Genomic DNA, 12,711 nt, shown 5'->3' with positions numbered 1-12,711 from the left:
GTGTTCCTCTGCTGGCGTGGCTAGTGAGCTCACTCCTCCTCATTTCCATAGGTCATGGTACATAATATTCCCCAACACTATGTTTGTGGTGGCGAATCTACAACTAAGTCAAGATCTGTAGGCATGAGTTTCCAGTCTCACGAGACCTGACGTGAAGGTTTGCGAGTTACAGGCACCGAGTTTCTGCATGAACTGAAAGCGGAAGGAAGACCGGGATGCTGAAGCGGCGCGATCTGGCTTGGTTCCATTTGTCGGTTTCATTTTCTGCTTCACATGTTCTTGCCTGATTGTTGACATATTGTTGTTGGGTTCGCGTGCGTGCCTCTTACTTAATGCTTAGAGGATAATTGGTTATAAGTAGCACTTCAGAGAGGGGATGAGTAGAAACCTATCCTAATTTTTCTTCATCAGTATTGCTTTCAGGTAAATCAGTATACGATCATGTTTAATTTTCATGAAAATTAATGCGAAGATTGCTGATTAATGGTTAGACTGGTATTATCTATCTATTTATCTAACTATATAGATAGACAGATAGATACTTGCATAATATCAGTCTAACCATATATATATATATATATATATATATATATATATATATATATATATATATATATATATATATATATATATATATATATATATATATATAAGTACTATTCAACTCGCTAAGCCTTGCTTGCTGTCCGCAGCTGGCCTCCACGCACTGTCGTATGTCGTATGTCTGGCAGCTCGCTGGGTTTCGAGCGGATGCGTGAATACCATATATTATGACTGCCTGCTTTCAACAAATATCTCTAATATACAACTCATGTGCACATCTTTAAGAACAAGTTTTATGTGCTTTTTTGTAGTAACAGTCGTAAATAAACATCGCTGGTGTTTGGGTCATATTTGCTCGCGATGACTGGGAATATTTCTGACCTATAAATACGTACGCGCTGAGACTGACAATTATAAGTTTGAAGCTTCGGAGTTCGGAGCGGCGGCGTCTCGAATCACATTCCGTATGAAGCAGTGTGGTTATTCACGTAGACTTTGCTGTTGTGAGTGGTCGTAAATGACGATTGTGTCTGACAGTTTTCGTTTCCTTCGGCGTCCATATAACTTTCAGGACCAAGAGAACGTGTCTAGAAGTAACAGGATACGAGGAAGAAGGGAGAGTGTTAGCCAGTTCATCATAACAGTAAGTTCAAAGCTTATCTGCTGTCTGTCGCCTGCAGGACGGGTTAGGCTTAGACTGCCGCTACCATCGCCATTACAACTCCTTACTGGCTTCGTTTCCTCTTATTCATTCACATTACTGTGAATTTACATGGTCACTCTTATCCATTGTTAGGAAACTACTATATGTAATGATATTTGGGGGAACAGAACCTGCCGTTGCCTTTTACGTGACATAGGTGCTCACTGTTTTATGGTGCTGAAACACGGAACGTGCAGGAAGCGGTGGCGATAATGGTGATTGTATGAAAACTGCTCGGGGTGTGATCGCGCTTGGCGGGCACTCCGTAGGAAGTATCTTGCATCTGCTGTGGTCTCAGGATTGCAGTGGGTATGGCATAGGGGAGAGTCACATTATGAAAAGGTCATGTATAAACCAGTGTATGCTGTCGGGTCTTGCAGTGGATGTGTGTGGCCAGGTGTATTGTGCCTGGATTCCTTGAGTGTAGTATGGTGGGCAATGAGACTACCTTTCTGAAGGAGCTAAGAGTTTGAATGACGTTTGTATGTGTGTGGTGCCCTGTCTGGACCACCCCATATGGGATTGCCGCGCTGGTGCATAGTACTAAAACTATATACGTACTATTACCATTGAGTTCAAGCTTGATAAAACGATAATCAAAAGAAATAGATAGTTTCGGAAACAGAATAGTAGACTCGGTAGGTAGGCTGTTGGTGCCGAGTCAATAGGAAGCTTTAAAGAAAAAAAAAATACGATAGTTTTATTTCAGTATAGGAATACGAGCTGGAAACTTTCGTATATATTTGCACATAATACTCAATTTCTTCTCGTTTCCATCATCACTTTCCTTATATCTCACATTTTTATTCGAACATTCCTTTTATTTTTATATTCCTTTATGTTGATGTATACTATCTACTTATTGTTATGTTCTATGTAACCTTTTAGTCTTCAGTGTCATGCACTAATGCCCCTTAATTTTCTCGACACAAAATGTCAGGGTCATTATTTAGAATACAAATGCGTTTGTGGATTGTCTCAGGGCAGTAGTTTGCCATCACATGTTTGGCCCATCTCCTGTGGTAGCGCTCCTCCTTGGCCTTGAGGTCCTGATTGAACCGCTCGCCTTGCTCGTCACTTACTGCTCCTAGGATTTCTGGGAATGTATCATTACGACTGTAAAGGAAGGGGAGTTTGACATTCATGTTACATACGAGTTCATAAAAAAAAAGATAAATATCAGATACAAGAGTTTCAGAGTTGTCAGCCTTTTTTTTTATTACTGAGAGAGTTTTCATGATAGGGGATTGTAATAAAATCATTGCATTAGAAACATCACTGATAAGAGCCAGAATTTTGTCCAAAGGTCTGTGAGTGATCTCTCTACTTAGTCCCCGTGGCGTGACCCACTTCCAAGCGCAGGTGACCAAGGAATCCAAACAATACATGACTAATTGGATGTTCTGTTTTGTGAATTAGTTTGGTTATGAGTTGCAGTGATCTGAACGAATTTTCCATTGCCTTCACTAGTGATTTCTGGTTTGTAGGGTTGTAGAAGTTGGTGAATATTTAATCACAGGTGAGAAGCAAGGGACGAGCGAAATGCTCTCACGGTTCTTCGTGAGAGTATCCTTCAGGCCTCAACATGCGAGCCACAGCCCTCTCCTCGATCATCGGATTTTCTTTGATTATCGTACGGAATTCAGTGTCAAAGTGTTTTGTATATTTTCAGCAGTGATCCTTAAAACTGAAAGGCGTAACCATTTGTAGATTCATTGGAATTCCATGAAGTCCGAGGTAAGGATGGAGCTTTTCTGCATTAGCCAACGACAGTTAACAGGGTGGGAGCCAGTGATGTAACAGTTGTTTCTTTTTAGGCCGCCACCACGCCAACTCAACCATAGCGGTGTTATTAACGGTGGCTCTAAATTTCTAAGAAAGGCACTTGTGGATTTAAGGAAACGCCTTGAATTTTGTAAACTTTACCTAAATGGCTATATTTTCATATATTTATATTCACACAATCATATGTGATTCCCTGTCGTTATACACAGCTTCCTAGCAGAACAAAATACTTCTAAATAATTATTGAAATATCTCGAAACGTTTCACATTACATTTTCGAATCGAATATGTTCATGCAATTAACATTTAATAAGAAAACACATCCTATACACATACCCAATCCCTCTCTTTCACTTATATAAAGTAAACATTTTACTCCGGACTACATTACAACTGTTAGGCTCTACTTACTAGTTCTGTGACGGAGGCTTGCCTATCTTGACCCTCTCTGGTCTGATACCTCTCTCCAGCTTGTCTCCCTGTTCCTGTCTGTTCTCCTCTCCTACACCTCATGATATACATACACTGTGATGTTAAAGTGAGTTTTTGCCCAAAAAGGCTTTCATTTAGTATAAGATTTATTTTCCAGTACTTTGATTACAAGGCTTATTTTCCCATAGCTCTCAATAAGTTTAAATTTTCAGTAACTTCGCTAAATCGTATCCTCATCTTATCAGGAACAACGAGGAGAAATTTCATAATGATGATCCCGCTGTCCGTCTTGTCCACGTCATTAGCTGCCGGTGACTTCTGGTTCCCTTGTGAACTAAAGCCACCTGGATATCTCCTTGTAATCTGCTGCTGCTCTTCGACTCTGTTAGTCTTGTGACGATTCACCATATTTTGTTATTCTCCTCGTTGGTCACGTTCTGTCTCTCATCTGGCAGGTTAGTGACAGCTTCTTGTACTCTTGATCGCCTCCATGTTTATATTCTTTCTCGGTCATATATTCCTTCTACTTTCTTACTTCTTCATTCTTATCTCATTCTTCTTTCTTCCTAGTTGTTTCATCTCTTCTTGGTGTTTCTTGGATTACAACATAAGGTATCTTCTTGCCATCATCATCTGATTATTTTCTGTGACAGATCCAACTAAGTACTTCCTACTCTGAGGTGAAACTAAATTATTGCATTAGATATATCAGTGATAAGAGTCAGAATTTTGTCGAAAAACATGCGCGTGACCTCCTTGCTTACAGTTATCTTCGAATGACTCATCTCGAAGCGTACATGACCACGGAAGCCAAACACTCCACCAACAAATGTGTAAGGTCCTTTGTGAAAGATGGATTGGTTATGAGCCGCAGTTACCTGAACGAATTTTCCATTGCCTTCAACAGTGTTTCCTGGGCTGTAGAGGTTAGTGAATCCATAATCACAGGTGAGAGGCAAGGGCTGAGAGAAATATTCATTGTGAGAGTAACCTTCAGGCCTCAACATGCTAGCCACTACCCTCTCCTCGATCATCCAGTTTTCTTTGATTTTCTTACGGAATTCAGTGTCGAGGTGTTTTGTGTATTCCCAGAAGTGATCCTTTACATTGTGAGGTGTAACCATGTTCAGGCACAGTGGGAGTGCATGGAAGCCCAGGTAAGGTATGGAGCTTTTCTTCATTAGCCGACGACAGTTAACAGGGTGAATGCTAGTGATGGAATAGTTGTTTCTTTTTAGGCCGCCATCACGAGCCAGCTCAACCATAGCGGTGTTATTAACGGCGGTAAAAAAAGAGTTCAGGGTGACACCCAGCGAGCGACACTTGTGAATGATCCTGTTCACTGCATCATTTTCAAGAAGCACTGATGGAAAGTAATAAGTGAAGGGCTCCTCTGCCTCCCTGGGACTCCCGTAAGCCTCGACGAGGAGAGGAAGGTGTTTGCTCTTTTCGTGTTCTCGCTGCGCCGCTGCTAGTCTTGTCGGATCGTTTTGTAGGGCAGTTCTGATCTGGTCTTCCATCTCTCTTGCTTCAACACTGTCACGCAACTCTCCCACTGGTCGGCGATCAACAGGAAGACCTTGAAGGAGGCGGTCTATAATGTTGTGCAACAGCTCCATTACTAGCATCACTACTACGCCGTCGTTGGCAGCGTGGTGCAGGGAGAGCAGAAGGTCATACTGGTGTGGGAATTTTTCCTTGATTTCGGGGAACTGGCAAGGCGCATTTTCTGGATAGGTCATTAGCCGTGCCTTCCACAGAGGGCCATTGTGGAGGTCAAATGGAGACTTGGTCAAATTGTTTTGCTCAATCTCCACGTCAGTCCCGTTTACAGACTGGAAGAGAGAAAATAAAGCATTTAGAAGTTTATTATTTTTTTTGTCTATATACCTACCTGTCTCCCCGTCTATAAATCTATCAGTTTATCTAGTTGTCTGTTAATCTATCTACCTCGATAGGTATACTATCTCTTTCTTATTTACCTCATCTATTTCTTATTTGCCTCCTTATCTGTTTCTTATTTGGCTCCTTATCTATTTCTTAATCTGTCTCTGTTTCTCTTTCGTGTATTACCTTGAAATCTAGCACACGTCGAGGCATGTCAGCCACCCACAGTTGATTATCACGAAGGCGAAAGCATAACCTCAGGGATTCAACTTTTCTGAAGGAGAAAAGAGATAGTATATGAATAGAGAATTATATAAACAAACAAGTAAATGAACATACATTCTAAACTCATAATCAATTGTGTACTCGCCAATTGTGCCCCCCAGTGTTTAGCCTGGAGTGACAGGCTATAGTGTATTTATATTTGTGAGTAAATCTTACCGTATTTCGGTGGTTTTCGTCCCCCTATTCAATTTGAGGTAGTTGTGGTAATTTTAGTAATCGTGGTGTCTTGACACGAGGAGCTCAGTACAATTTGCAGTTTGGGGGAAAAGATATCTCCGGATTTGGGTAGCGGTGATGTCAATTTGATTAATGAGCCATGCCTTATCTACGAGGACTAGTGTAAATAGGCTTTTCCTGGCATATGGTGTATATTTAAAACATGGATAAGTTTACCTACTTAAAAAGTTCAAGAAACTGGGTTATTTTATAACCAAAAATTGTTGAGTGAGTAACCTTCCAGTACTCGTCCAGGAGAGCGATTGGAGAACAGCGAGCGATACACATCTCTGTTTCCGTCTTGTATCAGTAAGCAATCCCTGAACACTTACTCGTAGAGGATGTTGAGAGCCTCCTCCATCAATTCGTGGGTGATAGGAGTGACGGCGTTGAGGGTGGAGATGCAGGTCTGGCTCGCAATCTGGTGATGTATTTGTGCTATCATGCCTTCTGTCTTGTCGTCAACAGGGAACCTCCACCGGATTTGACTGTCACTGTATGAGGGAAAAACTTGTTAACGAAGTTCATGCTGAAATCCTTAATAAGACAGATGCTTAGATCTTACGTTGTTATGATGTTACACACACACACACACACACACACACACACACACACACACATACTCACTGAGAATTTGTGGCAGTACTTGTGGTTCCACAAGGAATGCGCGCAGTGTGCATGAAATGCTGAAATGCAACATAGTTGTCAACCATCTTTATCCTGTGTTGGTTCCATTTAGCCGCTGTTCCCAGGCGGCAAGCCTTTACCACACTTGCTCGTATCATGACCTGAAATATAAAAAAGTCGAACTAAAATACCGATCTCACAGACCTTGTGTTCCAAGCTGTTTTGTCTTTAACTGTAAATGAAAAATCATAAACCATACAAAGATTTCGCATCATTGTTTGATCTATTTATTACCTGTTAGGAAAAATAACGATCACATCCTTCATTTACTTTTTTTTTTCTTTAATTAGAGGAATCTGGGAAAGGGGAAAAAATGAAGGTGCCAGTCCGTAAACAGGATAGTCTGAAAGAGATCCAGATTTACATAAAGAAGTAACTTGGAACCTCCCTTTTAAAAGAGTTGAAGTCACAGGCAGAAGGAAATGCAGAAGCATGTAGAGAGTTCTAAAGTTTACCATTAAAAGAAATGAAGATTGAGAATAATGATTATCTCCTGTATTAGGGAGGTGGACAGAATACGAGTGAGAGAAAGGTGAGAATCTTCTGTAGGGAGACCATGGAAAGGGGTAAGGTATGAAGGTAGCAAAGATACAATAGATGACAAGAGTTGCAACCTTGCGGTGAAGAGAGGCTGAAAAAAGACAGTTAGAAGAGAGGAGTTGATGAGACGAAATGTTGATTTTTTATCCTTTTCAAGAAAGCAGTATGAGTGATTCCTTCCGTCCCCCTCCCCCACCCTTACTGTTTGCGAAGAAGGGGATAAGGCCCCTGTGCAGTGTTACCAGCTGGAAGAGAAAACTGTTGAGAGAACTGACAGAGAGGGGTTACAGTACTTTACATCTTAGAATCTGTTTACAGAGACCAGACAGTGAAGTTTACAGGTTAGGATATGCAACACTATAATACAGTCGTTTCTTACCTTGAAAGGTTGACAGTAATCTGAAGAAATTCGTCTGGTTTGATGCGGGAGAATGATTAGATAGTGTAGTGATAGGCTCACCTCTTTATCTTTTTCTCTTGATATACAAATGAAGATTATATTATCGGTTTTTTACCCAATTTTTCGTCCTCTATACCGGGTTCGTCTCTTAAATAACCCTTAAGGGAGTAGTAACTCTTTTAGGATAATTAAAAGTAATAAATTGAGTGTTTACATATAATTAACCACTTAGACCCATCACGACGACGGAAAACACCGAAATTGAGCAGTTAGTTAGTGTTAGTTAGTTAGTTAGTTATGTTAGTGACATAACACACGATCGGTCTACGAGATAACACTACGTAGTAACACAAGAGTAACACACAGACCAGAACAGCTAGTGTACACCTATCACAGATTATAAACAAAGCTCACACACCATCTTAAAGCAAACCATCGAAAAGCAGTGAACAAAACTTAACCTCACATTACCACACTTGTAAGTCCCCGAAATTCCTCCCGCCCCTCGAGGACACTCACCACCTTCCACAGTCCCAGGCAGCTTCTCCCACACCTAGAACATCAGTTACACATTTCAACTCTTAAGGTTGCCAAGTTCCTAATTTACCCTACTCGTGGTGGAAAGTGGTGTTACATACTTAAGGAGCTAATTCCACTTGCTCAAATAAATAAGACAAATAAATACAAAGAGGGAAATGTATGGTCCAAATTTATACCGATTCTCTCTTTATTAATCCACCGGAACTTTATACGGAGATGAAATGTACACTGCCACAAATACTGTCATAAAGTGAATTTTGTCTCCAAATCGGACATGAATTAAGTGTTCCGTAATGACAAAGAATTAACTTACTTTTCTCATTACTGATGTTGAAACTGAGCCTTTAATCGAGTAAAGATGGATTTTCTTACCTCCCCTCCCATCACCCTTTCTCTCTCTCTCTCTCTCTCTCTCTCTCTCTCTCTCTCTCTCTCTCTCTCTCTCTCTCTCTCTCTCTCTCTCTCTCTCCAAAGCGTGTGCGCAATGCAATTTGTGTTGGCTATTGCCTTTAGGAATGGGGAAGGTCTTAACGTTTTAATGCCTCATAAATCTCGCTTAAGAATTAAAAGCTATTCCGGGGAATCCGGCTTAAGGGTTAGTAGAAGTCCAGGGGCTGCTATCACGGGCAGCACGCTAGGAGAGGCAGGAGGGGCTGTCAGGGGCTACTTATTCGAACTTCTGGAACGGGAAGCATAAGGATATGGAAACTAGGCAAGGGAATGGAGGTTTAGATAAAGCTGGTTGGTCTAGCAGGACCTGAAGTGGATCTGTTTCTAGGGAGGGACAGGCAGAGGTTGGGAACTTAGGCATGACAAATGATAGGACCTGGAATGATTAAAAGAATCGAGGGCAGATGAAGAACTTGATGGAAAGATGTTATTTTACTTGGCTGATCTGGAATAGAAGGTGGGACTGGCGGAACCTAGAGAAGGTAAAAGAAGACAAGGTAGACAGAGAAATCAGTGGAAAGATTTCTTGCTTGGCTCGCCTGGAATAGACCGTAAGGGACTGGTGAGACTTAAATGGCAAAACAAGGCAGAGTGAATAGAACTTAATGAGGATATAAAAAAAAAAGGAGGCTGATGGTAACGCTAGTGATGTTAGTGGTGCAGAGACGCTCCTACTATCTCTCAAAATTGTAGAAGCTAATGATGACAATGTTGATGTTAGTGGTGGTGGTGGTGGTAGTGTTGAGGAGATGCTCTTACGATCCCTCACAAAATCTTAGGTGTTCATTATTGTGAGTCAGCATGAACGTCTTTCAAGAGAGCCTCGGTGGGCCAAGGATAATGACGTTGAGAGAAGGAGGTGAGGACGGGAAGAGAAACCGAAGTTAGAAGAAGGAACGAGAATATTAAGGAGAGAAGAGTAACCCCCAAAAAAGAGGAGGAATGGAGGGAACATGAGTGCAATAGAATAAAGATAAAAAAGATATAAGGGCCGATAAGTGGAGGACAGAAGAGAGATAAGGAACGTGAGTGATACAAAAGGAAGATATAAGGAGGAATGCTACATGAGGGATGGAGAAAAAAAGGAAAGAGCAATAGAAGACAAAAACTGAGAGGAAACATGAAAGGGATGCATAAAAAAAATAACGAAAAAGATTAATGGAAGGCGAAAAGAGGTGAACGTGAGAAGATTAGTAAACTAGAGAATGGAAAATGAATGAACCTACGACAAAGGAGGATGGAAATGGGAACGTGTAGAGGAGATAATAAGAAATAATGAATGAAAGAGGGAGGGAAAGTGGAGGGAATAAAGGAAAGAATAAAACAAGACATAAGAAAAAATGAACAGAAGACCAAGAAGGGAAGAAACATGACTGGGGTGTAGAAAGGAAGAAGGGGAAATAGAGAGAAAAAAAGAATAAGATTGGGATAACAAAAGGAAAAAATAAGAAAGCATGAATGAAGAAGAGAGGAGGAAGGATGATGTTTGTCTATGTTAGCTTGTTATCTTTTAAGCTGTACTGAGGGATGGAGTTAAAGGGAATACTGACTCTGCATCCTGGTTCTGCTCTAACCTTTTGCTGTGATGAAGAGAACAGTTAATTTCTGTTACCGTGGTGTCAGAACGTCAAATCCTGAATTCATATGTTGTAACCAGATTGCTTTTCCAGTGTTTGGGTACAAATATGCAAACAGATAAAGTGAAACCGTGCAAAATTGAAAGTCAAAAAATGGTTGAAGCCAAAATGTCGAAGTAGCGTCTCGAATTTTATGAAAGAAAGAAAGAAAAAAAAACATTAATGAAAACACACACATACTAAAAGTTCAGGTATTTGTTGTGTGTTTATCGTTTTGTGTGTGTGTATGTGTGTGTGTTTGCTTTGAAAGAGTGGCTGGTTCTGCTCCCGAGTTGCCATCCATTCCGGGCGAAACTACGAGTACTCAGCCAGTGGCATCAGTTTCTAAATCTGAACTGTGCTCGGGCGGTTGTTTTGAATGTTGAGAACGGAGAGAGAAATCACATGCTGTTCTTCGCACCTTTTGTCTTTCATTACAGGTTGTTGTTTAATGTGATAACTTCTGAACTTTGTCTTCCTCCTCTTTCTTGGCATGGGGAAGATCGTTCTGCAACTCTTTTCCCTTTTTACTGACCAATAGTTGAAATTAGTTCCTAGCAGCTGCTGTTTGGCTGTCCTAATTCTACTCCTTCTCCACCTTCTCCTCCTCCTTCTCCTCCTCTTCCTCTTCCTCTTCCTCTTCCTCTTCCTCCTCTTCCTCTTTCTCCTCTTCTTCTTCCTCTCCCTCCTCCTCCTCCTCTTCTTCCTTCTCCTTCTCTTCTTTCTGCTTCTCCTCCTTTTCTCTTCCTCTGAATGTGTAAAGTTTACTGTTGTTTACGAGAAAATAGTTTTGATTCATGATGTTAATCAGAATGTTTTATGATTCCAATTTCGTTTTTGCCAAATAATACCATTACTTTGTTTAACTTTCTCCTTTCTTTCATCGAATTGCTTTTTAATATTTTCTTTTTTGGAGGACGGCTGTTTGGAATTGACCTTGCGTTTTCTAAATAGTGTTCACGATTACAGCATGGAACCTTAGTTATGTGAAGCCCACACTAATCCAGTTTCATCAGTTGGTGCCATTCTGCTTCTCAGTCTATATTTCTCTTGTGTTCCCTGCCTGTCTCTCTTCCTGCATCTGCCAATCTGACAGTCTGTTTAATGTGTATATATATATATATATATATATATATATATATATATATATATATATATATATATATATATATATATATATATATATATATATATATATATATATATATATATTGTGTGTGTGTGTGTACGGCGGACAACTTGTGAGATGCTTTGTCATGTGTTTAAAGGAATGTGAAGTTATGAACAATATTGCCTGAACGAGCAAGAGAGAGAGAGAGAGAGAGAGAGAGAGAGAGAGAGAGAGAGAGAGAGAAAGGAAGCGGTAAAGAAAATTATCTTTTCTTTCTCTCTCTCTCTCTCTCTCTCTCTCTCTCTCTCTCTCTCTCTGTCTCCGTCGCTGACTCCGTCGCGGCCAATTAGCCAATTACAAAGAGTGGAAGTTAAAGTTATCGTGTCGTGGCGCCGGGAGATCAGTGATGTTGCTTTAATTACTCTCCGTCTGAGCCACCTTTTTATAACGGGGGGCATTGACCCATCAGAGAGAGAGAGAGAGAGAGAGAGAGAGAGAGAGAGAGAGAGAGAGAGGGTTATATTAGGGTGATGGGTGTGGAAGGGAAGGTTATGTAATGTAGTGTATGTCGGTGATTGTGTTGATGGTATTGGTTTTGATAGCGGTGGAGGAGGTCAACACACACACACACACACACACACACACACACACACACACACAATCTCACGGGTTAAAGTCCTTCTCCCAATGACCTTCACTTCTCGTTATTTTTCTCTTATTCAATAACAGGTTTGGTCTCATCTCTGATCAAAGCAATCTTCTTCCTCTTTCTCTTCTTTCTTTTTCTTCCGTTTCCTCTTTTTTTTTTATTATCGTCATCTTCCTCGTCTTTCTTTTTTTTTCTTTTTATTGATTCTGAACGTGTTTAAAAATGGGAATCCGTAATTTCCAAGGACTAAAAATGTTTGAAATTCATCTCAGTTCATTATCTTATTTCATTAAAGCCTTTCATTACTCATTTTTAAGGTGAGTGTTTTCATACCGTTCTGTGTGATGTCTTAATTCTCTCTCTCTCTCTCTCTCTCTCTCTCTCTCTCTCTCTCTCTCTCTCTCTCTCTCTCTCTCTCTCTCTCTCTCATTTTACCCTACTACTTCTTCTACTACTACTACTACTACTACTACTACTACTACTACTACTACTACTACTACTACTACTACTACTACTACTACTACTACTACTCCTTTGTCCTCTTCCTTCTCCATATTTTTTTTGTTCTTCTTTCTTATCTATCTTCCCTTTCCTTTTCTTTTTCTCCGCCCTCCCCTGCTTTACTTCTCGCTTTCCTTGCCTTTGTTCTAACCTCCTTCTACCCTTCACTCTCCTTTCCTCCTTTGTTGTTGGGTGGTCAAATTACCGTGGGAGCCGAAATATACGCAAGTTCCGCCGAGATGAATAAACTTTGGATTGCTACTGAAATTTTGTGAACGTTACAGAAGTTGTGTGTTTCAGGTAGAGTTTAAGAGAAAAAATACATGTTCAGAGATGGGACGTTAAACTAGGAGTATATACTTGTGT

The 12,711-nt window shown here is 40.5% G+C and overlaps 1 protein-coding gene across 1 annotated transcript; it reads right to left on the bottom strand.

The window, feature by feature from the left end:
- Nucleotides 1–3,157: 3,157 nt before the first annotated feature.
- Nucleotides 3,158–8,020, bottom strand: LOC135114027 (uncharacterized). Its single transcript, XM_064029653.1, has 5 exons — nt 7,998–8,020; nt 6,479–6,639; nt 6,184–6,345; nt 5,537–5,624; nt 3,158–5,298 (listed from the first exon to the last, which is right to left on the bottom strand). The coding sequence occupies exons 2-5, from the start codon at nt 6,634–6,636 to the stop codon at nt 4,150–4,152; spliced, it is 1,557 nt and encodes a 518-aa protein (XP_063885723.1). The 5' UTR covers nt 6,637–6,639; nt 7,998–8,020; the 3' UTR covers nt 3,158–4,149.
- Between the last annotated feature and the right edge of the window lie 4,691 nt (nt 8,021–12,711).

This window comes from Scylla paramamosain, chromosome 27 (genome assembly GCF_035594125.1).
Source record: "Scylla paramamosain isolate STU-SP2022 chromosome 27, ASM3559412v1, whole genome shotgun sequence".
Classification (NCBI taxonomy): domain Eukaryota; kingdom Metazoa; phylum Arthropoda; class Malacostraca; order Decapoda; family Portunidae; genus Scylla; species Scylla paramamosain.
The sequence above is the reverse complement of the archived record's forward strand: the minus strand, read 5'-3'. Positions and strand labels throughout refer to the sequence as shown.